Below are 27,102 nucleotides of genomic sequence, written 5' to 3'. Positions count from 1 at the left end.
TGAGCCCATAATCTAAGCTGACACTCCCGGTGCCAGTACTGAGGGAGTGCTGCACTGTCGGAGGTGCCATCTTTTGGATGAGACGTTAACCGAGGCCCCCTCTGCCCTCTAAGGTGGATATAAAAGATCCCACTGGACTATTCGAAGAGTAGGGGGGGGTTCTCCCCCAGTGTCCTGGTCAATATTTTATCCCTCAACCAACATCACTAAAATGGATTACCTGATCATTATCACATTGCTGTTTGTGGGATCTTGCTGTGCGCAAATTGGCTGCTGCGTTTCCTTACAACAGTGACTACACTTCAAAAGTACTTCATTGGCTGTAAAGCGCTTTGGGACGTCCTGAAAGGCGCAATAGAAATGCAAATTCTTTCTTTCAAAGCCACAGGAGAACCACTAGCAATAATTAGTTTCCAATTGACCTCAGGAACTGTTTGGATTTCTTGCCTCACAGGGAGTAACGAGCAGCAGGCCTGGTTAGCAGCTCAACAGAACCAGCGGGCTCCAGATCCCAGTGCGGCCCCAAGCAACTGGTAAACAACCTCAATTTATTGGGAGCACGGAAAGGGTCAAATGAACTTATCAGCTCCACCAGACTGATCGCCTTTCAGCAGGCTGACGGCACACCACCGCGCTCTCCAGGGGACAGGTCACAATGCTCCCATTGTGCATCGCTAATGTGCAGGCCAAAGTGACAGCTCCAGAAAAGGTCACTTTGCAACTTAATTTGGAAAGAAAAGGTCTAAACACAGTCAGGAGCCAACTAATCATGATGGCACGGATTTAAAGACAGGCCCACACAGAAGGTCGGAGCAGAAGAAAAAGCCCTGCCGAGGGTAGGATTGAAGGGGCTGTCTTTAAGAGGAGCTACTTACCACCAGGAGTAGTTGAGACGAATAGCACAGATGCCTTTAAAGGGAAGCTAGGAGGTTTATGTGAAGCATAGACCAGTTGGGCCGAATGGCCTGTTTCTGTGCTGTAAATTCTATGTAATTCTATGTGATATATAAGGCAGCATTACCCTAAGTCTGGTTAGTGGCACAGCAGGACTCCACATTGTAGGTCTGTGCTGTACTGGCAGAGGTTAATGAGACAGTGTAAAGTGACCAAAACTCCTATGCATTTCAAAAACACTATGCAATTGTTGAATTTTTAAAAATTAATTCTCAGGTCTTGGGCTCGCTGGCAAGGCCAGCATTTATTGCCCATCCCTTGTTGCCCCTTGAGAAGGTGGTGGTGAGCCGCCTTCTTGAACCGCTGCAGGTGGTGAAGGTTCTCCCACAGTGCTGTTAGGTCGAGAGTTCCAGAATTTTGACCCAGTGACAATGAAGGAATAGCGATATAATGTCCAAGTCAGGATGGTGTGTGATTCAGAGGGGAACTTGGAGGTGATGGTGTTCCCATGCACCTGCTATTTTTTTTTAATTCATTCATTCATGGGACGTGGGCGTCGCTGGCAAAGCCAGCATTTATTGCCCATCCTTAATTGCCCTCGAGAAGGTGGTGGTGAGCCGCCTTCTTGAACCGCTGCAGTCCGTGTGGTGAAGGAGTTCCCACAGTGCTGTTAGGAAGGGAGTTCCAGGATTTTGACCCAGCGACAATGAAGGAACGGCGATATATTTCCAAGTCGGGATGGTGTGTGACTTGGAGGGGAACGTGCAGGTGGTGTTGTGCCCATGTACCTGCTGCCCTTGTCCTTCTAGGTGGTAGAGTTCGTGGGTTTGGGAGGTGCTGTCGAAGAAGCCTTGGATGGTACACACTGCAGCCATGGTGCGCCGGTGGTGAAGGGAGTGCCAATCAAGCGGGCTGCTTTGTCCTGGATGGTGTCGAGCTTCTTGAGTGTTGTTGGAGCTGCACTCATCCAGGCAAGTGGAGAGTATACCATCACACTCCTGACTTGTGCCTTGTAAGTGGTGGAAAGGCTTTGGGGAGTCAGGAGCTGAGTCACTCGCTGCAGAATACCCAGCCTCTGACCTGCTCTTGTAGCCACAGTATTTATGTGGCTGATCCAGTTAAGTTTCTGGTCAATGGTGATCCCCAGGATGTTGATGGTGGGGGATTCAGCGATATTAATGCCGTTGAATGTCAATGGGAGGTGGTTAGACTCTCTCTTGTTGGAGATGGTCATTGCCTGGCACTTGTCTGGCGCGAATGTTACTTGCCACTTATCAGCCCAAGCCTGGATGTTGTCCAGGTCTTGCTGCATGCGGGCACGGACTGCTTCACTATCTGAGGAGTTGTGAATGGAACTGAACACTGTGCAATCATCAGCGAACATCCCCATTTCTGACCTTATGATGGAGGGAAGGTCATTGATGAAGCAGCTGAAGATGGTTGGGCCTAGGACACTGCCCTGAGGAACTCCTGCAGCAATGTCCTGGGGCTGAGATGATTGGCCTCCAACAACCACTATCATCTTCCTTTGTGCTAGGTATGACTCCAGCCACTGGAGAGTTTTCCCCCTGATTCCCACTGACTTCAATTTTACTAGGGCTCTTTGGTGCCACACTTGGTCAAATGCTGCCTTGATGTCAAGGGCAGTCACTCTCACCTCACCTCTGGAATTCAGTTCTTTTGTCCATGTTTGGACCAAGGCTGTAATGAGGTCTGGAGCCGAGTGGTCCTGGTGGAACCCAACTGAGCATCGGTGAGCAGGTTATTGGTGAGTAAGTGCCGCTTGATAGCACTGTCGACGACACCTTCCATCACTTTGCTGATTATTGAGAGTGACTGATGGGGCGGTAATTGGCCGGATTGGATTTGTCCTGCTTTTTGTGGACAGCCCTTGTGTTTGTCCTTGTCCTTCTAGGTGATGGAAGTCACAGGTTTCAGAATAGACTCTAACCTACAAGGAGGAGAAAAAAAGTAACTTGGCCCAGTCACCCTGCAACTCACAGCAACCAGCCATACAGCACCATCAGCAAGGCCTGGAGAGAGTCATTTTCCTGCCTTTATGGCTCAGGAATGATACAGTGAGGAGAATGATAACAAACAAAAATAACGTCCCAGACTTACCAGTACGACATAAAAATTCCACCAGGTCAGATCAGAATGTCTATCTCAGTTTCTTTTGGTTGTTTTTTTTTTCCAGCTTCGCAACTAAAAACCAGAGTACCACAAAATATTTAAAACTGGTCAGAGTTTATTTTTGCACATCCTTTCCTTCTTGCACGAACAGCTGATCCCCTGTGGCGTTGCTCACAAGCAACCTGGGGTTTGGAGCAGCGCGAGGTTTAGCCGCTGAACTGCTCGGTCACGTACTCTCTCTGCGGAGGAGTGGTCTAAACAGGCCCTGAAAGTCAGAGTTTAAATTGCTTAGGAAAGTCTTGCATTTATATAGCGCCTTTCATGACCTCAGGACATCCCAAACTGCTTTACAGCCAATGAAGTACTTCTGAAGTGCAGTCACTGCTATAATGTAGAAATGTAAGAAGATTTACCGTCCTGAAAATAAACTAGAGCAAGCTTATGTCTATTTTTAAAAACAACAGAAAATAAAATTACTATTGTCCAGATGCAGTGTGTCAAGACAGAGAAGAACACACAAAGAGGGAGGCTCAAAAGAAAAAGAAAAATCAAAACAGACCTGCAGAGACAGAAAGAGATGCAGGAAGATTTCCCCCATCAGTCACACCATTAGCACTCTAATGCAAGGCACCAATATCAGCAGGTCAGGCAGCATCAGTGGAGAGAGAAACGTAGGGTTAACGTTTCAGGTGGATGACCTCTCCACAGACGCTGCCTGACCTGCCGAGTGTTTGCAGCATTTTCTGTTCTTATTTCCAGCACCCGCAGTATTTAGCGTTTGTTTCCAGGTTGTGATGCAGTTGTACGGGGAGGGCCCTGGTCAGGCTGGAGGAGCTACTGAGCACAGCCGTAGTCACGGCGATGTAAAAAGGGACCACCCAGACCCTACAGACAGTGCACAGAGAGGCAACAAAGGCTCCAAGTGTCAGACGGGCTGGGTTAAGGTTGTGAAGGACAAGCTGAGGACAGGTGCCTGGAAAGTGCATCTTGTGGCAAACAGGAACGTACAAGGGTAGTCGAGGCCAGGATTTCAGACTCAACAGCTGGATGTTGAGTTGGCATCAAACAGCCCTCTTCTTCCAAATCTATCCTGTGATCTAAAATGGTCCAAATTACAGGGCAATTTACAAAACCAGACTGTTCTAATGAAGGGTTTATAGAGTTGTCTCAAGAAAAATGTTGGGCTCAGTACCAAACTATTACTGTATCGTTAAAGATACAGAGCAAACGACACCAGTTAGAGTGCAGGGAACTCAGGACTGCAGTGACCGCACCATAAATCTAAAAGGGTCATTGTTACATATTAAAAACCAGAGATAGAAAACTGTAAGTGGTTTATCCTGTAGAACACTAATACACCCCACTCCTCCACTACCCCCCTTGGGGTTCTCTCCCTCCTGGTGGGGCCAAGCCGGGCTTTTATTCAGTGCCTCCTCAGGGCAGTACGGCTGAAATTCAACATTCAGTGTGCGTAGATACAGACACAAACCCACATCCTACTGTTTCAACACAGAGGCTCAAGCACAAGTGCATTTCGATATTACATCAGTCTGCACAATAAGCAGGCTAATGGTGCTTGATCAAAACTTCTAGGGCCAGTCAACAATAGGGGAGGAACACGGGAAGGTGGGGGGGGGGGGGGCGGAGAGTAAGAGGGAGATAAACGAGGGAAGGTGGGGAGGGAATAAAACAAAGGAAGTGGGGGGGGGGAATTCCAGACCTTAGGGCCTAGGCAGCTGAAGGCATGGCCGCCAATGGAAAATCAGGGATGTGCAATAGGCCAGAATTGGAGAGATCTCAGCGGGTTGTAGGGCTGGAGGGACAAAGTAAACAGAAGAGCTTTCAAATGAATAAACAGGAAAATTAAAATAGAGACCGTAGGGTAAACTCAAAAAAAAGAGAACTATCCAATAGCGATCATAACATGATAGAGTTCAACTTGGTGTTTGAAAGGGAAAAAAAAGTGAGTCAGCTGCTAAGATTCTAGACTTGGGTAAGGCCGACTTCAATGGGATGAGACAGAGACTGTCCACAGTAAACTGGGCAAATCGGTTAATGGTTAAAACGACTGATGAAACATTTAACGTGATACAGAACCGGTTTATATCCGAGGGGCAAGAACTCTACTTGCCAAAAAAAAACAGCCATGGACAACTAAAGAGGTAAGGGACAGTATAAGAGATAAGGAAAGGGCATACAAAAAGGCAAAAAATGGCACAGATCCTGGCAAATGGGAAAGGTACAAAGATCAACAAAGGGTCACAAAACAGATAGTAAGAGCTACAAAACAAAACTTGCAAGGGATATCAAAACCAATACGACGAACTTTTATAGTGAGATGAGGAAAAAGAGGGTGGTCAGGAGCAGTGTTGGCCCCTTAAAAACTGAAAGTGGGGATATTGTCATTGACAATGGGGAAATGGCGGACATGTTAAATAATTACTTTGCGTCAGTATTTACAGTAGAAAAAGAGGATAGCATGCCGGAAATCCCAAGAAAACTAATATTGAATCGGGGACAGGGACTCAATAAAATTAACATAAGTAAAGCAACAGTAATGAAGAAAATAATAGCACTAAAGAGTGACAAATCCCCAGGACCAGATGGTTTCCATCCCAGGGTTTTAAAGGAAGTAGGTGAGCACATTGCAGATGCCCTAACTATAATCTTTCAAAGTTCTCTAGATTGGAAAATTGTACATGTCACTCCGCTTTTTAAAGAAAGGAGAGAGAGGGAAACCAGGGAATTATAGACCAGTTAGCCTAACATCTGTTGTGGGGAAAATGCTGGAGTCTATAATTAAGGATAGGGTGACAGAACACTGAGAATTTTCAGTTAATCAGAGAGAGCCAGCATGGATTTGTGAAAGGTAGGTCGTGCCTGACAAACCTGATTGAATTTTTTGAAGAGGTGACTAAAGTAGTGGACAGGGGAATGTCAATGGAAGTTATTTATACGGACTTCCAGAAGGCATTTGATAAAGTCTCACATAAGAGACTGTTAGCTAAGATAGAAGCCCATGGAATCGAGGGAAAAGTACGGACTTGGTTAGGAAGTTGGCTGAGTGAAAGGCGACAGAGAGTAGGGATAATGGGTAGGTACTCACATTGGCAGGATGTGACTAGTGGAGTCCCACAGGGAATCTGTCTTGGGGCCTCAATTATTCACAATATTTATTAACGACTTAGATGAAGGCATAGAAAGTCTCATATCTAAATTTGCCGACGACACAAAGATTGGTGGCATTGTAAGCAGTGTAGATGAAAACATAAAATTACAAAGGGATATTGATAGATTAGGTGAATGGGCAAAACTGTGGCAAATGGAATTCAATGTAGACAAATGTGAGGTCATCCACTTTGGATCAAAAAAGGATAGAACAGGGTACTTTCTAAATGGTAAAAAGTTAAAAACAGTGGATGCCCAAAGAGACTTAGGGGTTCAGGTACATAGATCATTGAAGTGTCATGAACAGGTGCAGAAAATAATCAATAAGGCTAATGGAATGCTGGCCTTTATATCTAGAGGACTAGAGTACAAGGGGGCAGAAGTTATGCTGCAGCTATACAAAACCCTGGTTAGACCGCACCTGGAGTACGGAGAGCAGTTCTGGGCACAGCACCTTCAGAAGGACATATTGGCCTTGGAGGGAGTGCAGCGTAGGTTTACTGGAATGATATCCGGACTTCAAGGGTTAAATTACGAAGAGAGATTACACAAATTGGGGTTGTATTCTCTAGAGTTTCGAAGGTTAAGGGGTGATCTGATCGAAGTTTATAAGATATTAAGGGGAACAGATAGGATGGAGAGAGAGAAACTATTTCCGCTGGTTGGGGACTCTCGGAGTAGGGGGCACAGTCTAAAAATTAGAGCCAGACCTTTCAGGAGAGAGATTAGAAAACATTTCTACACATAAAGGGTGGTAGAAGTTTGGAACTCTCTTCCACAAACAGCAATTGATACTAGCTCAATTGCTAAATTTAAATGTGAGATAGATAGCTTTTTGGCAACCAAAGGTATTAAGGGATATGGGCCAAAGGCAGGTATATGGATTTAGATCACAGATCAGCCATGATCTTATCAAATGGCAGAGCAGGCATGAGGGGCTGAATGGCCTACTCCTGTTCCTATGTTCCTAACCTGAAAAGGGACATACCTGAAGGGGCAAAACAATGGAAGAAATTCTTCCAAGACTGCAACAAGAGACTAGGCAGGGAGACGGTTAAAACCCAAAAGGATCAGGAGGAGTTGAGAACGAGGGTGAACAGGAGAACGTTGACATGTTAAATAACTAATTCTTGGAGGCTTCCAGTTACTCGAGGGAACGGGGGCGGGGCTGAACACAAGGGAAAGGGGGGGAAATCAAGGAAGGGGAAACCATCTTGGATTTATATCATACCTTTCACTACTGAATCACATAATGGGGTCAGAGAGGAATTTTCCAGATTTTTTTTAACCTAATTGGGCTGGGCTTTTCGCTGGTTTCTCGCCTCTCCCAGGAGACTACATGGCTGCGGGTGGGTGGGTGGGTGGGGAGCGTCTCTTTTATGGCGCACGAGGCATCGCACTCATACGGGACAGGCTGGATGGACCAGCGGGCCTTTTCCTGTCCGTCATTTTCAGAACCTCAGGACGTCTCAATGCATTTCGCAGCCAATGAAATACTTTTTGCAGTGTAGTCACTGGGAAAGATGAGGTATGGGCTTGTGGAGTCGAACCAGATTATAGCTCAGAGTCAAACGTTACAACCACCAACGGCATATTAAAAAAAATTACATTTCGATCCCCTTCACCTCCTGCCCAGTCAGGTTCAACTCCAGCCAGATCCCAACAAGATTGTAACGTACTCGGAATATTGCCCAACAGGAAGCAGTAATCTAGCAAAATTGTCGGGCTGCAAGCAAACCCCTTCGATTGATCTTACTTGGGTTGGGTTGCAGCAGGACCTCCGTCTGCCGTAGGATCTTCTCTGTCCAGTTCTTGGTGCTGTCGGCACGACTCAGGAGGTTCTCAAAGTGGGCATCCAGCTCCGTTTTCTCCGCCTGGCCCAGCTTCTCCTCGGTGAACTGGGGGAGAACGTGGGAGAGAAACCGTATGAGAGAACCAATCCACGTACAGACACACACGGACCCTCAAACAGCCCCGCACAAGTGATAGGTGGAGAAGAAATTCTTTTCACAGTTCATTGACAGCTGTGAATCATCGCGTTCACTGAGAAACAGGCTCAGTATGAAACTTGTATTAGACCAGCTGGTAGAAACTCGTTCAATCGGATTAGTCTGAAGATCACTGTTTAATTGCTAAGCTACCGAGCGACTCAATATATATGATCCGACCACATATCCACTCCATCACCAGGACTGCCTACCTCCACCTCCATAATATCACCCATCTCCGCCCCTGCCTCGGCCCATCTGCTGCTGAAACCCTCATCCATGCCTTTGTTCCCTCTAGACTCGACTATTCCAATGCTCTCCTGGCCGGCCTCCCATCTTCCAGCCTCCATAAACTTGAGCTCATCCAAAACCGTGCTGCCCGTATCCCAACTCACACCAAGTCTCGTTCACCCATTCCCCCTTGTGCTCGCTGACCTACATCGATCCCAGTCTGGGATCGCCTCGATTTTAAAATTCTCATCCTTGTTTTCAAATCCCTCCATGGCCTCGCCGCTCCCTATCTCTGTGACCTCTTCCAGCCCTACAACCCTCAGATCTCTGCACGCCTCCAATTCTGGCCTCTTGCACATCCCCAATTTTAATTGCTCCACCATTGGCGGCAGTGCTTTCAGCTGCCTAGGCCCTAAGGTCTGGAATTCCCTCCCTAAACCTCTCCCCTCCTTTAAGACGCTCATTAAAACCTACCTCTTTGACCAAGCTTTTGGTCACCTGTCCTAATATCTCCTGTGGCTCGGCGTCAAATTTTGTTTGATAATCGCTCCTGTGAAGCGCCTTGGGACGTTTTACTCTGTTAAAGGTGCTATATAAATGCAGGTTGTTGTAATAATATATTCATGATAAAAAATTACTACTGTCCAGTTTTATTGGTATCATTTTTGTTTTAAAAAGTTAGATCCAGAAAATGGGGGGAGGGGGAAGCTATTTCCTCCTACATTTCTCCCCCCCCCTCCAATTTATGACTAATGACTGGCTTTAGTGGCATGCAGAAGAGTGCAAACCTTACACCGCTGCATCCCTCCCCCAATCCGCCACTGCATCCCTCTAACACATCAGCTCATGGAATCATAGAATGGTTACAGCATGGAAGGAGGCCATTCAGCCCATTGAGACTGCGCCAGCTCTGTGCAAGAGCAACCCTGCTAGTCCCACTCCCCCGTCCTTTCCCCATAGCCCTGCAAATTTTTTCCAACTAAAAAAAAAACTTTGTTTTCTAAACATTTCAGACCATAATATATTTAAGAGCTCGTAAACATTACTGTGCTTTAAAAGTTATGGGGAGGTCCGAGGCGTCAGAGGTCAGGGGTCTGAGGTCGACATGCAAAAGTGGGGGGTTGGGCTGTGAGGCTTGCGACCATCTAGTATACCACCAGACAAGGGCAGGCGGGATTCAGCTAGGCCTCAGACTGGGGTGCGGGCAGGGGTAGGGGAGCCAGAAAACTATAAATGGGCAAGGGGGTCCCAGATAGAAGGGGGAAGAAATAAAACACAGGATAAAACAAAATGGTGGGATGAGGACGTGGGCAGCTTGTGTCACAGGTGGTGGGTATCCTACAACTACGTCACAACAGGCAATTGTTTACATAGAGAATCCCATTATAAATGTTGACAGATGCAGTGATACAGACGGAGAGAGATACAGATAGAGAAAGATACATAGAATCTACAGCACAGAAACAGGCCATTCAGCCCAACTGGTCTATGCCGGTGTCGATGCTCCACGCGAGCCTCCTCGCACCCATTTTATCTCACCCTATCAGCATCTCCTTCTCTATCTTTCTCCTTCGTGTTTATCTAGCTTCCCCTTAAATGTATCTATGTTATTCGCCTCAACTACTCCTTGTGGTAGCACGTTTCACATTCTTAACGTTCTGGGTAAAGAGGTTTCTCCTGGATTTATTAGTGACTTTATGGTTATGACCCCTAGTTTTGGACCCCACCCCAAAGTGAAAACATTTTCTCATCGTCTACTTTATCAAACCTTTTCATTATCTTAAAAACTATCAGGTCAAACCCCCCCCACTTCTCTTTTCTGGAGAAAAGAGCCCTAGGCTGTTCAGCCTTTCCTGATAAGGATATCCTCTCAGTTCTGGTATCATACTGGTGAATCTTTTTTGCACCCTCTCCAAAGCCTCTATATCCTTTCTATAATATGGAGACCAGAACTGTGCACAGCACTCCGAGTGTGGTCTAACCAAGGTTCTATACAAGTTTAACATAACTTCTCTGCTTTTCAATTCTATTCCTCTAGAAATGAACCCCAGTGCTTGGTTTGCATTGTTTAAAATCGCCTTTGTAATTTGTGTATCTGTACCCCTAGATCCCTTTGCGCCTCTACCCCATTTAGACAATTATTCAAGCAGTATGTGGCCTCCTTATTCCTTCTACCAAAACGCACCATCTCACACTTATCTATATTGAAATTCATTTGCCAATTACACACCATTCTGCAAGTTTATTAATGTCTTCCTGTATTTTGTCACATTCTTACTTTGTATTAACTACAACTCCAAATTTGGTATCGTCCTCAAATTTTGAAATTTGTACACCCAATTCCACACACACACACACACACACACACACACAGACAGACACACACACACACACACACACACACACACAGACAGAGACAGAACGCCTCCTACTATATCCCATGAAGTTTTCAGCATAAAATAAGGGAGAGAATATACCTTTTAACCTAATGCCTGCTGAGTCAGACTGCTAGCCTACTGCTATCTGTCACAAGGCATTAGTTCAGGAGTGAGCTGTATTATTGTGCTGCTGCTAAATGCCAACAATTCTGGCATTGATCTTGAAATGTGACCTTCTCTGCCCAAGATGATTAGTTGTCATCTTCATTTCTGTTGTATGTGGATTGCAGTTTAACACTGACCCTCCATACCTGGCAAAAGTCTCCACATTTACCCACCGGGAGTAAGTTGGTGGGGTAAAGGGCCGGGGGGGGGGGGGGGGGGGGAGGGGGGGGGGGGGAAGGGGGAAGGAAGGAAAATCTTGGGCCACTCTCACACTCCCTGCTCTAGGAAATTCTAAAAGCAGAATTGGGAGCTGCCAGGGAGCAGTTACCTGGTCTTGCCAACCTATCGAGAGCGGAGAAGAACAAGGGTTAAAACTCAGCCCAGTGCAGGTCTTCAATTGTACCGTCCACCCAAGAACTTTGAAAGATCCAGGTGCCCAGGGCACATGGATCTGCCATATGGTATTCAGTCAAGAGCAGAAACCCTTTCCTTGTAACACTAGGACATTTGACGGTCACAGTGTTAATTCTCTTCTCCACAGTCCAATGGTCTACCAATATTGTCCAATGTAGAATAGCCAATCTACAACAACAACAATTTGCATTTATGTAGTGCTTTTAATGGAGTAAAATGTCCCAAGGCGCTTTGCAGGAGCAATTATCAAATAAAATTTGACACCGAGCCACACAAAAAGAGATATTAGGACAGAAGAACAAAGGCTTGGTCAAAGAGGTAGGTTTTAAGGAGCTTCTTAAGGGAGGAGAGAGAGAGGTAGAGAGGCGGAGAGGTTTAGGGAGGGAGTTCCAGAGCTTAGGGCCTAGGCAGCTGAAGGCATGGCCGCTAATGGTGGAGCGATGGAAATCGGGGATGCGCGAGAGGCCAAAGGTACCAGAGGGTACCTGGCACTTGGATTTCTTGTCATTTGTTGCCAAATATTCTTAAGACCCAATTGGTTTTCGTTTAGAGAAACCCACAATTTGTTTGTAAAAAGCCACACACACATCTAGCTCCCTCCCATACCATTCGAGTAAAAACCCAACTGAACAGCATTTCCATGGTTACCATTAAATAGCCCTGTCCTCAGGTTTTTAAAAAAAAAATTCACTCTGAAAACTAAAATTATTTATGGTTTTCATAATGTTTCATATTCACTAAGGTGGATTTCAGACTCAAAAGCAACAGTTCTCAGTCTGGATTTGGGACAGAGCTGCAGTTGATTTACTTGCAGCATTCCAGTTTGCTTCTGTTTTTTTTTATATAAATGTAATTTCTCAGTTACCTCCTGTCACTCGATCAGCCATATCAAAAGACACAACACCGCCTGTACTGTAGATCTGGGCACTGCTCAGTGAAGGGAGACTCCAAGTTATATTGAAGAGATAAGTGTCTGCCTTCGATGCCAAACCTACCCAATCTGAGCAACAAATACCACGGCCAATCCATTCATGGTCTCAAAAAAAAGAGCCATTTGGCAAAGTGTGCAAGAGGAGGCAGAAAGGATGTAGTACATATATGGGTTCCCAACTCCGGTTGGGTGTATTCCTGGAGGTTTCATCACATGACACCCCCCCACTCTCCTGCCATTGGTCGTCCAACATGTCCATCTTCGTGAGGCCCCGCCTTCCCACAGCCAATTGAAAAGTGAATAGACTTTTCATAACCCATTTGGATGATTCTTGGCTGTCAGTCAAACAGCCTTTATTCCCAACTCTAACATTTTTATAACTAATAAACAAAACTGTTCAAAGAAAAATGAAAACAACAATTTTTTATGGTCCCGATGATTTTTCTCCCTGGGTTTTTGCTCGCAGCTGTGTCCTGGAGATTAATCTTCAATTCCTGGAGACTCCAGGCCAATCCTGGAGGGGTTGGCAACCTCTATGTATATGTCAAGATGACATTATACAATGAACACACCAATATTTAAAATCATTGTGAGACAATCTCATGACGGTTTTTGCAAACAAACAATGAACGCTGGCTGGCTCCAGACATTTTAACCCCAGAGCAGGGAGCTCTTAATAATTGACAAGCTGGGCTGTCACCTGATTAACCAGATGGGAGTGTACCATCACATTACAGTTTCTCACACCCAGCCCAAGCTGGCGAGTGTGTAAGGAGCCTCCTTGTACTATTTTAAAAGCACATTTTAGCGAGTGTGTTCTGACAATTGTTTTTTGTAAATTATATACCATTCCAAGCAATGCATTGTGAAATACTTGAATTAAACTTAACACAAACGGGGGACCTGGTAGTCATACAGGCCTGTAATGAAGGAGATGTACAGAAGGGGAGAGCCCAGGAGAAGGAACACTCAAAAAAATCAATTTTTGTTATTTTTCACATTTCACAAGACAATATTCAGATTTCAGCTCAATACCCAAGAGAGCAAGTTCTACACACATGGTTGTTTATCTCCATTGGAAAAAGTGTTTGATGTACTTCAAAAAGCTAAAATCATATATGTTAAGGAATAATAAAGTCTGTTTAAAAAAAAAGCTTACTTCAAACCCAAACCATAACCACAGCACTCAGATAAAAATCAATATGCATCATAGTAGGTACAGCACAGGAGAAGGCCATTCGGCCCATTGTGCCTGTGCCGGCTCTTCGAAAGAGCTATCCAATTAGTCTCATTCCCCTGCTCTTTCCCCATAGCCCGAAGAAGAAATTCAATTCAGCGACAGAATATTAAAATCAAAGCTCCACGCAGGCAATGCAATGCTGCAGAAAGGTTTAGACGTTAAAGGAAGGCTCAAATTATAAATCCAAAAGTTCTGTCGTGGAGGCTGTTTTGACCAGGTCCTGCTTGGAAGCTCAAAGAAGCAGCTCTGGACAGATGGTGATTTACTGGACATTTACAACATGCTATATTCAGTGCCAGGTTAAACTGATCCAAGTTTTCTAGGCTTAAAAGCTTTCACTCCTCCTTTGCGCAGTGCCAACCCACAGTCATTCAAATACCCTGGGACCCCCAGATCACACAACTCCGCACTTACAAACTCAACATTCCTATACAAGTCATAAATCATCTCACTGCGGTGCAATTTAATTTTGCACTTGCAGATGGCATTTACTGATTACTCATTAAAGTAATTGAAAAAAGTTCTTTGTTGGCATCAGAAACGCCAAGTTTCAGCACAAAACACGAGATGGTGCGGGAAAGAAATGAGTTTCATTCCATTCTCACAGAGAAACTAGAGCACAGGAGGCCATTCAGCCCATCGAGTCCGTGCCAGCTCTATGCAAGAGCAATCCAGCTAGTCCCACTCCCCCGCCCTATCCCCGTAGCCCTGCAAATTTTTTTCCTTCAAGTACTTATCCAGTTCCCTTTTGAAGGCCATGATTGAATCTGCCTCCACCACCCCCTCAGGCAGTGCATTCCAGATCCTAACCACTCGCTGTGTAAAAAAGTTTTTCCTCATGTCACCTTTGGCAAAAGAACCAATCACCTTAAATCTATGTCCTCTGGTTCTTGACCCTTCCGCCAATGGGAACAGTTTCTCTCTACATCAAAAGCAAAATACTGTGGATGCTGGAAATCTGAAAGAAGAACAGAAAATGCTGGAGCATACACCGAGGGGCAGCATTAAACATTTCAATTGTAGCAGGTCTAAATCCACACACCCGATCAGCTGGCTCACAGCATCTACAGCACGTGGAACAGTAAGATGCAATAGTCTTGGACAATGGACTGGAAGAGATGAGATGGATCAGTAGAGTCCAGTAACAGTAACTCCAGGCAACCGACAACATATATCTTTAGATTTATTACTGTTATTTGATCTACTTCACCTAAATCCATACACCCAATAGAGAGACTGGTTTGATATTTTGAGCACATATTGTTTCAAGCATTTATTTTGGCAGGACCTATAGAAAGTTCAGTTATAGAAGTTGATTCTCCTTCACAAACTTTACATTTTTTTTAATATATTCGTTCATGGGATGTGGGCATCGCTGGCGAGGCCAGCATTTATTGCCCATCCCTAATTGCCCTGGAGAAGGTGGTGGTGAGCCCCCTTCTTGAACCGCTGCAGTCCGTGTGGTGAAGGTTCTCCCACAGTGCTGTTAGGAAGGGAGTTCCAGGATTTTGACCCAGCGACGATGAAGGAATGGCAATATATTTCCAAGTCGGGATGGTGTGTGACTTGGAGGGGAACGTGCAGGTGGTGTTGTTCCCATGTGCTGCTGCTCTTGTCCTTCTAGGTGGTAGAGGTCGCGGGTTTGGGAGGTGCTGTCGAAGAAGCCTTGGCAAGTTGCTGCAGTGCATCCTGTGGATGGTACACACTGCAGCCACAGTGCGCCGTTAGTGAAGGGAGTGAATGTTTAGGGTGGTGGATGGGGTGCCAATCAAACGGGTTGCTTTGTCCTGGATGGTGTAGAGCTTCGAGTGTTGTTGGAGCTGCACTCATCCAGGCAAGTGGAGAGTATTCCATCACACTCCTGACTTGTGCCTTGTAGATGGTGGAAAGGCTTTGGGGAGTCAGGAGGTGAGTCACTCGCTGCAGAATACCCAGCCTCTGACCTGCTCTTGTAGCCACAGTATTTATATGGCTGGTCCAGTTAAGTTTCTGGTCAATGGTGACCCCCAGGATGTTGATGGTGCATTAGTCGGTTTAATTACACAAACTGAAAATGGACTCAAAAAGAAAAAGACTAGGATTTCTATAGCGCCTTTCACAACCTCAGGACATCCCAAAGCACTTTACAGCCAAAGTACTTTTGAAGTGTAGTTGCTTGGTTGAGAGATAAATATTGGCCCAGGACACCGGGGAGAAGACCCCTGCTCTTCTTCAGAATAGTGGCCATGGGATCTTTCACATCCACCTGAGAGGGCAGACGGGGCCTCGGTTTAAAGTCTCAGCCTAGATTTTGTGCTCAGGTCTCTGGAGTGGGATGTGAATCCACGACTTTCTGAATCAGAGTCGAGAGTGCTGCCCACTGAGCCACAGCTCACACTTCAGTCATATTATCCTCAAAACTAATTATATTTTGAATGGAGGAGAGTGGGGGGGCTCTTGTATACCTTCCAATGCAAGAGCAGCACTGGACACTGTCTATAGGCAGGCTGCTTACCTTCAGTGAGTACACACAATACCTTGAGAGAGGGAGCCCGCCCGCCCTAAAAATAAATACCTGTTAGATAATAATTTCTAAGTAGATAGAGGAGGCACACATGGAGCATAAACCCTGGCATGGACCGGTTGGGCCGAATGGCCTGTTTATGTGCTGTAAATTCTACGTAATGGGATTGCAAGAACTTTGTTTCCAAACCAGTGATATTCAAACAGCCGCCATAGTACAGAACAATGAGATCCAAGCCCCTCGCCCGTCTGCATTCCTAATCCGAAAGGAATGGAGGACATGAGGGGAACACACATGGAGAGACAGAGAGAGACCCACTCTCAAACTTCATAGAAGTTGGGCCCATAGCTGCAGTGCTATTGCTCTGGTGAGCTTACCCTGGTACCAGGTCCTAGATTCATGGTCTTTTTATTTTTGCAGATGGTAAACGTTTAAATGCAATGGTACAAGTTGCACAGAATTTACAGCACAGAAACAGGCCGTTGGGTCCAACAGGTCCATGCCAGGGTTTATGCTCCACATGAGCTTCCTCTCAACCTATCAGCATATCCTTCCATTCCTTTCTCCCTCATGTAATTATCTAGCTTCCCCCTTAAATGTGTCTATACAAGTGCTGAACACCAGATATGAAAGCACTTTAACTGCATTCCCAGCGAAAACTCCTTTGTACATCGCACTTCTGTCAAGGTTCTAACTGTGATAATTAAAAGGTTCAAAGCAGAGTTTTGTAATAATACCCGGCAGTCTTTTAAGGAAAAAAAAAACCCAGTCACCCACCAGCAGGGACCAGCCACTGAATGAGTAACAGCGGCCGGCCGGCTATGATAAAGGTGGACTTCACAAGAGTGCTGGTCACATTCAAAGCCACGAGTCAGCTCGAGCCCCATAGATCAGGTCGTCGGTGCTCCATATCATTCATCTATGGTTAGTGATCCATTAGCATGGCTGCCATCTTTAAAATGTGCGTTACCAGGGTTACCCAGTCGGCTAAATCAATATGGTGACTCATCCTTCGCTACCAGGCAGGCACAGTACAGAGGCCATTGTTCCATGCAAAAAAACAAGATTAGCATAATGATTCCTTTCAAGCAGCTGTCATTCGGTGCGGTGTATGTGTTTTGTTTTATATATATATTTATAAGCAACATCACCTCATCAGCTCAAGATGAATTTCAAAAGCTTCCGTTGTGTCCTCACTCAGCTTAAAAACTCATGAGGTGGGGGGGGCGGGGGAGGGGGGAGAGAGGATGTGGAGGGGATGCAGAGGGAAGCAAATTGATAAACAACCTCATCACATCTCTCAGAACCAACCCAAAGTGGTCAACAGGCAAGAAGTTACATTGAAGTGCAGTGATTAATGGGAAACACAAGAGCCGACTTGTACACAGTGAGATCCCAGAAGCTGCACAGTCAGTCAGTCGATGGGTGTTGGATGAGGGAGGAGGAACGCTGACCAGGATGCTGGGATTTTCATCAGGTAGACAAGGCCGCGGACAAAAGAATGGCACCCCCAGCAGTGCAGCACTCCCTCAGTACTGCGCTGCACCTCGAGCCTCCATGAGGTGCTCATGTCTTTCCACTCAAGAGGCGAGTACCAGCAACTGAGCCAAGGCGGTGGTGTCACAGATTGAGAGTACGCGAACCCAAATATCACATCGTGGGCAACACATTTATCAGTTTAAATGCTCCTTTCGCATCATTGTTGCTCACAGTTCAGAACCACAAATTTACAGACCCATCAGATAAGAAGAAATTTACAAACCAATATCCGAAAATGAAGGGCAGGAAAAGTCCAGCTGGTCCATCAAGCCTGCCCGTCATTCACGATGCCTGGAGCATCATAACTAGACACGTCCGACCTCTTCCCCGACCCGCGACCCCTCCAACCCCCGGCCAAGAAATCTCCTGGGAGAGAAAAAAAAACAGGGCCAAAAAGAGAAGTAAATCTGGAAGATTCATAGACAACTGGTCTGAGCCTCCTCCCTCCCTGCTTCATCGAACCCCGTCAGCATATCCTTCTATTCCTTTCTCCCTCATGTGTTTTAGCTTCCCTTTAAATGCATCGATGCTAATCACCTCAACCACTCCATGTGGAGTGAGTTCCACATTCTCACCACTCTCCGGGTGAAGAAGTTTCTCCTGAATTCCCTATTGGATTTATTAGTGACTCTCTTATATTTAAGACCCCTCGTTCTGGTCTCCCCCACAAGTGGAAACATTTTCTCATCATCTACCCTACTGAACCCTTTCATTATCTTAAAGACCTCTATCAGGTCACCCCTCAGCCTTCTCTTTTCTAGAGAAAAGAGCCCCAGCCCGTTCAGTCTTTCCTGATAGTTATAACCTCGCAGTTCTGCTATGAGTTCTGTCCCTTGAATTACCATGAAATGCAATTTAAGGGCAGGTTAGAACTAAAAAAAAAGCACAACAGTTCCAGTCCCCTTAAATCAGAGTCACATGTGAGGAGCCAGCAGACTGTAAATAATCGCTGGTATCATCACAGTACCATGTACACAACACTGTACGTCACTGAATAATCCCAAGCTAAAACGTCCTTGCCCATCTCCCTATGGTTTTCCGCTCTTTATTGGTGCAAGTGCTACATGGACACTGTGACTGATGCCCTTCTCATTGAACCGCTGCAGTCCTGTGCAGCGAAGGTGCTCGTTCCTTCATCGTCGCTGGGTCAAAATCCTGGAACTCCCTTCCTAACAGCACTGTGGGAGAACCGTCACCACACGGACTGCAGCGGTTCAAGAAGGCGGCTCACCACCACCTTCTCAAGGGGCAATTAGAGATGGGCAATAGATGCCAGCCTCGCCAGCGACGCCCACATCCTAAGAGCGAAAATCAAAAAGGTGGGCAGTTCCAGAATTTCGACCCAGTGACATGAAGGAATTCGAAGTTCCCTAATGACTGGCTGTCCCAGAACTAAACTCAGCCGTTTGTGACAGGAAGGAACAGCGTAACTGGTGGCTTGGCTCTGGAGAATGACTGATGGATATCTGGCACCAAGACTCATTCTAGATAATTACAAAACTGACTTTCTGACAAACAGCGTGTTTTAAAAACTGTCACATCTCAATATTTATTCACTGAGCCATTAAATTACAGAGCAGAATGGGGAATAAAGCCTCTGGCTAGGTTCAGGAGACACAAGCCAGACCTGCCGATGTAAACACAGTAGTGCAATCCGTTAGAACAGGCGACTGGACAGATTTGTTAATTAATTTGTCTTTAATGCACTCGGACAAAAAGCACAGGCCACTTCCCAGGGCCCAATCCTGATGCAGATAGGGAGAGGATGATAGCGAGCGGGCACCGTCACTCCGCGAGGGGGGGGGGGTGGGGGTGGGAGCGTGCAGAGGTGGAGTGGGGGCAGGGGGAGTGGGTGATGAAAGGCCCTTTCACCTCAATTCTGGATTTGATCTTCCTCCAGTCTCCATCAGCGTTCCTGGTGCACGCAGCTGCCTGCTATTTAGCGCGGAGTTTAACAGGCTCACTCACTCAAGACAGGCCGAGATGGAGGGGGAGGGTCGCACTGGCGCGTTCCCCAGAGTTGTGTCGGCAGATGTTTACCTCTGTGTCAAACCCATGACCTGGAAATACTTGATGCTGAAACGAGACTCAAATTTGGGAAGTGGAACCAAGATGGAATTGCTTAACATCTCATTCCATTGCTCGTAACCCCCCAGCCCGACACTTGGAGCAGGGAGCAGGCAGCAGGGAGCTAGGCACAAGGTGCAACAAGTTAGAACTTGCTGATCAGAAAATAAAAACAAGTTATTTTGTTTACTATTCACCCCTCAGGAGAGAGGCCAGCAGAGGCTCCTGGGAGGACACCCAAGGCTCATGGGAGGACACTAGGACCTGCTGTGTGTTGTCAGCCATTGAGCAACACTCATTAGAACAAGTTCCAGTTGGTCACAGATTTCCCGCTGGATATTTTATAGCTGAACAGCAGCAGGTCTGGTGCACCCTACGCCCAGAGTTCTTTATGCCACCCGGCCTCCTGCAACTCTCTAAAACGGGACTCAGCCCTAACCACCATCAGTGGTGATCCAAGCAGTAGGATACACCATTTAAGGACGAGAGTACTATACCGTTTACTGCACAATGTGGCTCAGTGGGTAGCATTCTCGCTTCTGAGGCAGAACGTCATGGATTTAATTCCCACTTCGGAGACTTAAGCATGTAATCTAGGCAGACACTCCCAGTGCCGGTACTGAGGGAGTGCTGCACTGTCGGAGGTGCCGTCTTTCAGATGAGACCTTAAACCGAGGCCCCATCTGCCCTCTCAGGTGGGCATAACAGATCCCACGGCCACTATTTCGAAGAGGAGCAGCGGAATTCTCCCCAGTGTCCTGGCCAATATTTATCCCTCAACCAACATCAATAAAACACAGATTATCAGGTCATTATCACATTGCTGTTTGTGGGATCTTGCTGTGCGCAAATTGGCTGCCGCGTTTCCCTACATTACAATAGGGCTTCCCCTCTCTTTTTATTGAAAAAAGTGATACTTTAAAACGTAACACAGACAAGCTAATATATATTTTATCTCACCAGTTTGGATAATATAGTCTTGCAGATAATGTAGCTCTTTAAAAAAAATGTTGTTATTAACAGTCCTTCATTAGTGGATTTGCAGGTGGCCCGTTACAATTTAATCACCATTTGTAAAAGAGTGATAGCCTCCTTCGGTGTCAGCTGTGGCTCAGTAGGCAGCACTCTCACCTCTGAGTCAGAAAGTCGTGGGTTCGAGTCCCATCCCAGAGACTTGAGCACAAAATCCAGGCTGACATTCCCAGTGCAGTGCTGAGGGAGTGCTGCACTGTCAGAGGTGCCGTCTTTTGGATGAGACGTTAAACAGAGGCCCTGTTTGCCCTCAGGTGGACGCAAAAGATCCCATGGCCACTATTCGAAGAAGAGCAGGAGCGTTCTCCCTGGTGCCAATATTTATCCCTCAACCAACAGCACAAACAGATTATTTGGTCATTTATCTCATTGCTGTTTGTGGGATCTTGCTGGGCACAAATTGGCTGCCGCGTTTCCTACATTAAGGTGATCGGCAAAAGAGCCAGAGGCAACACGAGGAAACATTTTATTTATGCAGTGAGTTGTTGTGATCTGGAATGCACTGTCTGAAAGGGCGGTGGAAGCAGATTCAATAGCAACTTTCAAAAGGGAATTAGATAAATACTTGAAGGGAAAAAATTTACAGAACCATTGGGAAAGAGCAGGGGAATGGGACTAATTGGATAGCTCTTTCAAAGAGCCGGCACAGGCAGGATGGGCTGAATGGCCTCCTTCTGTGCTGTACCTACTACGATAACAACAGCGACTACACTGCAAAAGTACTTCAATGGCTGTAAAGTGCTTTGGGACGTCCTGAGGTTGTGGAAGGCACTGCTTAAATGCCAAGTTAAGTAAAACCTGGTAGATTAAGATTCCTGCTCCTCCCAATACTTTTTAAAAAAAAACACATCTCTGGAGATCTCCAGTGTTGCAGCCTCTTGAAAACTGAAGAGCAAGAATAAGTGTAACAGAAGCACCTGTTCTTGGCTTTCTGGGATGCTGCTCGTTTGGTGCAGAGCTCAGCGGGAGATTGGATTACAAACATACAGTCATCTCTCACTCACCTCCTCCCTGTCAAATACTCAAGGGGGGGGGGGGGGAAACAGGATTTTTAAAAAGCAAAAAAAGAGGAAGAGAACAGGGCTCTGCACCCAAAGATTACAACAGCACATTTTGTAATTTGTGGGATTAATTAAACTATAAAATGGGGTTAGCAAAGCACAGGGCTCGTTCACCAGGAGTACGTCAAGCTGCTGATACTAAGTACGTTCATATTTGGGACTGATTCCCCAGTGAAGGAGCAGTGCCAGGAACAGACCTCACCAGAGCCCCCCGGCCTACTAAATTTACACAGGAGAAAGCAGCAAGTAAGAACAATCAAAAATAGAAGAGCTGCAGAACTTATAGACCAGATACCCAGGGTCCCTGGGCCACATATACCCCACAGACCAGATACCCAGGGTCCCTGGGCCACATACACCCCACTGACCAGATACCCAGGGTCCCTGGGCCACATACACCCCACAGACCAGATACCCAGGGTCCCTGGGCTACATACACCCCACTGACCAGATACCCAGGGTCCCTGGGCCACATATACCCCACAGACCAGATACCCAGGGTCCCTGGGCCACATACACCCCACTGACCAGATACCCAGGGTCCCTGGGCCACATACACCCCACAGACCAGATACCCAGGGTCCCTGGGCTACATACACCCCACTGACCAGATACCCAGGGTCCCTGGGCCACATACACCCCACAGACCAGATACCCAGGGTCCCTGGGCTACATACACCCCACTGACCAGATACCCAGGGTCCCTGGGCCACATACACCCCACAGACCAGATACCCAGGGTCCCTGGGCTACATACACCCCACTGACCAGATACCCAGGGTCCCTGGGCCACATACACCCCACAGACCAGATACCCAGGGTCCCTGGGCTACATACACCCCACTGACCAGATACCCAGGGTCCCTGGGCCACATACACCCCACAGACCAGATACCCAGGGTCCCTGGGCCACATACACCCCACAGACCCGATACCCAGGGTCCCTGGGCCACATATACCCCACAGACCAGATACCCAGGGTCCCTGGGCTACATATACCCCACTGACCAGATACCCAGGGTCCCTGGGCCACATACACCCCACAGACCAGATACCCAGGGTCCCTGGGCCACATACACCCCACAGACCCGATACCCAGGGTCCCTGGGCCACATATACCCCACAGACCAGATACCCAGGGTCCCTGGGCTACATATACCCCACAGACCAGATACCCAGGGTCCCTGGGCTACATATACCCCACTGACCAGATACCCAGGGTCCCTGGGCCACATACACCCCACAGACCAGATACCCAGGGTCCCTGGGCCACATATACCCCACAGACCAGATACCCAGGGTCCCTGGGCCACATACACCCCACAGACCAGATACCCAGGGTCCCTGGGCCACATATACCCCACTGACCAGATACCCAGGGGTCCCTGGGCCACATACACCCCACAGACCAGATACCCAGGTCAGTCAGCTAAGGGCAGGATTCCACCAGTTAAGTGCCCTCCACCGACGAGGCTCATCATCCAGGGTTCGGGGGATAAAGGGAAAATCTTTCCCACACAGAAAGGTTTGAAGATGTCTGCCATAACTCTCCGCTCAGATCACGTATTGTTAGGCGGTACTGAATTTTAGATTTGTCGCGATCTTCCTTCACTGAATGAATTATAATTCATTCTCGGGACGTGGGCGTCGCTGGCAAGGCCGGCATTTATTGCCCGTCCTCCAGTTGCCCCTTGAGATGGTGGTGAGCCGCCCTCTCATTGAGCCGCTGCAGTCCCGTGTGGTGAAGGTGCTCCCACAGTGCTCGTTCCTTCATCGTCACTGGGTCACAATCCTGGAACTCCCGACCCGACAGCACTGTGGGGAGCCCCTTCACCACACGGACTGCAGCGGTTCACCATCACCTTCTCAAGGGCAACTAGGGATGGGCAATAAATGCCAGCTCTGCCAGCGATGCCCACATCCTGAGAATGAATTTTTTTTTTTAAAAAAAAGGTTGACAGTTTCAGGATTTTGACCCAGCAACTATGACGGAACCAGAAATCCCCCAATGGCTGGGTGACGTCTCCCAGAACGAAACACAGCCATTTCCAACAGAGGGGAACATTTAGAGTCAGCGAGCGATTGACGATCCGGCTTGGCTTTCCCCTCCCATGGTTCTCTCCCGAAGGTGCTAAGCCGGTGGTGGGGGGGGGAAGGGAAGGAAAGAGGAGGTAGGGTTAAGATTTTACACGGGACTTACTTCAGATTTACACAGCTGCATTAGCACCATCCAGCTGTTGGGCAGGATTGTCGAAGTGACATGTGATATCCAGGTCGATACTTGGATCGAAACAAGGCTCGTTCCTACTGGGAAGGGAATCCTCATTCCAGATTATGGGCCACACAGAAAGACTTGCATTTATATCGTGCCTTTCACCACCTCAGGTTGGACCAAAGCACTTCACAGATAATTAAGTACTTTTGAAGTGTAGTCACTGTTGTAATGTAGGAAACGCAGTGGCCAATTTGTGCACAGCAAGATCCCACAAACAGCAATTTTATAGAAACCAGATAATCTGTTTTTTTGAGTGACGTTGGTTGAGGGATAAATATTGGCCCCAGGACACCGGGGAGAACTCCCCTCCCTCTTCTTCAAAACAGTGGCTGTCGGATCTTTTACGTCCACCCGGGGGGGGGGGCAGACGGGGCCTCGGTTTAACGTCTCATCCAAACGACGGCATCTCCGACAGTGCAGCACTCCCTCAGTACCGCACCGGGAGTGTCAGCCTGGATTTTGTGCTCGTGTCTCTGGAGTGGGGTTTGAACCCACGACCCGCTGACTCAGAGGCGAGAGAGCTGCCCACTGAGCCACGGCTGACGAGCCATTTCCTTGGAATTCATCACCGACCAATTACTCGGTGGGTTTCTACCTCGAGATCCCCTCGGACCGGCCCCTCTTTCACATTACGCAGCAGCACGCCCAGGATCTGTGGCAGTACACGGGACTCAATATGCGCGGCTTGAATGTGTGCAGTCGGGTTACAGAGCCTCGGCTGGAGCTCGACACAGGCAGAGAGCTTCAGATATAAACCGATATCCTACCACTAATTGGCACATCTGAATAAGGCACAAGCCGTCTGTAGCACCAACAATGATCTATTCCAACCGCTGCTCTTCAACTCCCACCCCTCCCTCTATTCATTCCCCCCACCCCACCTCTACACTACCGCTGCTGTTATTAATACATGGCACAAGATTATACAATATTTTATCCCATCAAAACATGCAGGGCCCAATGATTACAGGAAAGAGGCTGTTTGTGGACCCTCAATTGACAACACGTTCATTTTGTACCTGTGGGGGAGTAGAAGAATTAAATTGTCATTCGCCCCTTAGAGCCCACCCCAATCGGGGGGGGGGGGGGGGGAAAGAGCAAGATGTTAAGACACATCACACAAACATGGAGAGTCAAAGCAAGACGACCCAACTCCTTCAAATAAAAACAAATCCTGTAAAAGAACACATCGGACAGGATTACAGTCCGCGCCACAATTCTGGGTAGATGCTCAGAGACTCTGCCAACTTTACTCTTTACCTCAATTCCCTCCCACCTCAAGTTTTGTATTTTAATTAAAAATATAGTCAACTCCCTGGCAAAAGGTTCTCATGGAGCGGTATCCCCAGTATTGTTATTTTCAGAACTGCTTCATTCAATCTGCATGAAAGTGGTCACGAGACAGCCCCCAATAAGTTAGTGGGGTTGCATTGGAAGGATTCTGCCCTGGGTCTGGGGTTTGGGTATGTCTGTCTGTCTGCCTGCCTGTAGTTCATATCCCCCTGTGTCTCTCCCCCTGTGTCCCTATATCCCTCTCTCTCCCTCCCTCCCTCCCTCCCTCCCTCCCTGCCTCCCTCCCTGCCTCCCTCCCTGCCTCTCTCTATCCCTCTCTCTCTCTCTCTCTCCCTCTGTATCCCTCTCTATCTATCTCCCTCCCTCTGTATCCCTCTCCCTCCCTCCCTCCCTCTGTATCCCTCTCCCTCCCTCCGTATCCCTCCCTCCGTATCCCTCCCTCCGTATCCCTCCCTCCGTATCCCTCCCTCCGTATCCCTCCCTCCCTCCGTATCCCTCTCTCTCCCTCCCTCCCTCCGTATCCCTCTCTCTCTCCCTCCGTATCCCTCTCTCTCTCCCTCCGTCCGTATCCCTCTCTCTCTCCATCCCTCCGTATCCCTCTCTCTCTCCCTCCCTCCGTATCCCTCTCTCTCTCCCTCCCTCCGTATCCCTCTCTCTCTCCCTCCCTCCGTATCCCTCTCTCTCTCCCTCCCTCCGTATCCCTCTCTCTCTCCCTCCCTCCGTATCCCTCTCTCTCTCTCCCTCCCTCCGTATCCCTCTCTCTCTCTCCCTCCCTCCGTATCCCTCTCTCTCTCCCTCCCTCCGTATCCCTCTCTCTCTCTCCCTCCCTCCGTATCCCTCTCTCTCTCTCCCTCCCTCCGTCCGTCCGTATCCCTCTCTCTCCCTCCCTCCGTATCCCTCTCTCTCTCTCCCTCCCTCCGTATCCCTCTCTCTCTCTCCCTCCCTCTGTCCGTATCCCTATCTCTCCCTCCCTCCGTATCCCTCTCTCTCTCTCCCTCCCTCCGTATCCCTCTCTCTCTCTCCCTCCCTCCGTATCCCTCTCTCTCTCTCCCTCCCTCCGTATCCCTCTCTCTCTCTCCCTCCCTCCGTATCCCTCTCTCTCTCTCCCTCCCTCCGTATCCCTCTCTCTCTCTCCCTCCCTCCGTATCCCTCTCTCTCTCTCCCTCCCTCCGTATCCCTCTCTCTCTCTCCCTCCCTCCGTATCCCTCTCTCTCTCTCCCTCCCTCCGTATCCCTCTCTCTCTCTCCCTCCCTCCGTATCCCTCTCTCTCTCTCCCTCCCTCCGTATCCCTCTCTCTCTCTCCCTCCCTCCGTATCCCTCTCTCTCTCTCCCTCCCTCCGTATCCCTCTCTCTCTCCCTCCCTCCGTATCCCTCTCTCTCTCCCTCCCTCCGTATCCCTCTCTCTCTCCCTCCCTCCGTATCCCTCTCTCTCTCTCCCTCCCTCCGTATCCCTCTCTCTCTCTCCCTCCCTCCGTATCCCTCTCTCTCTCCCTCCCTCCGTATCCCTCTCTCTCTCTCCCTCCCTCCGTATCCCTCTCTCTCCCTCCCTCCCTCCCTCCGTATCTCTCTCTCTCTCTCTCTCTCTCTCCCCCCCTCCCTCCGTATCTCTCTCTCTCTCTCTCTCCCCCTCCGTATCCCTCTCTCTCTCTCCCTCCGTATCCCTCTCCCTCACTCTCTCCCTCCGTATCCCTCTCCCTCTCTCTCTCCCTCCGTATCCCTCTCACTCTCCCTCCGTATCCCTCTCTCTCCCTCCCTCCGTATCCCTCTCTCTCTCTCCCTCCCTCTGTATC

General features: G+C 47.9%; 1 protein-coding gene across 6 annotated transcripts in view; it reads right to left on the bottom strand.

Annotated features, from left to right (window-relative positions):
- Positions 1-27,102, bottom strand: part of sh3glb2b (SH3-domain GRB2-like endophilin B2b) — a 96,395-nt gene that overhangs the window by 66,800 nt on the left and 2,493 nt on the right. For all 6 annotated transcript variants that reach the window (XM_067969911.1, XM_067969912.1, XM_067969913.1 and 3 more), the window contains exon 2: positions 7,952-8,093. In XM_067969911.1, the coding sequence (XP_067826012.1) occupies positions 7,952-8,093 (142 nt within the window). The remainder of the gene's footprint in view (positions 1-7,951; positions 8,094-27,102) is intronic.

This window comes from Heptranchias perlo, chromosome 31 (assembly GCF_035084215.1).
Source record: "Heptranchias perlo isolate sHepPer1 chromosome 31, sHepPer1.hap1, whole genome shotgun sequence".
Taxonomy (NCBI): Eukaryota; Metazoa; Chordata; class Chondrichthyes; order Hexanchiformes; family Hexanchidae; genus Heptranchias; species Heptranchias perlo.
The sequence above is the reverse complement of the archived record's forward strand: the minus strand, read 5'-3'. Positions and strand labels throughout refer to the sequence as shown.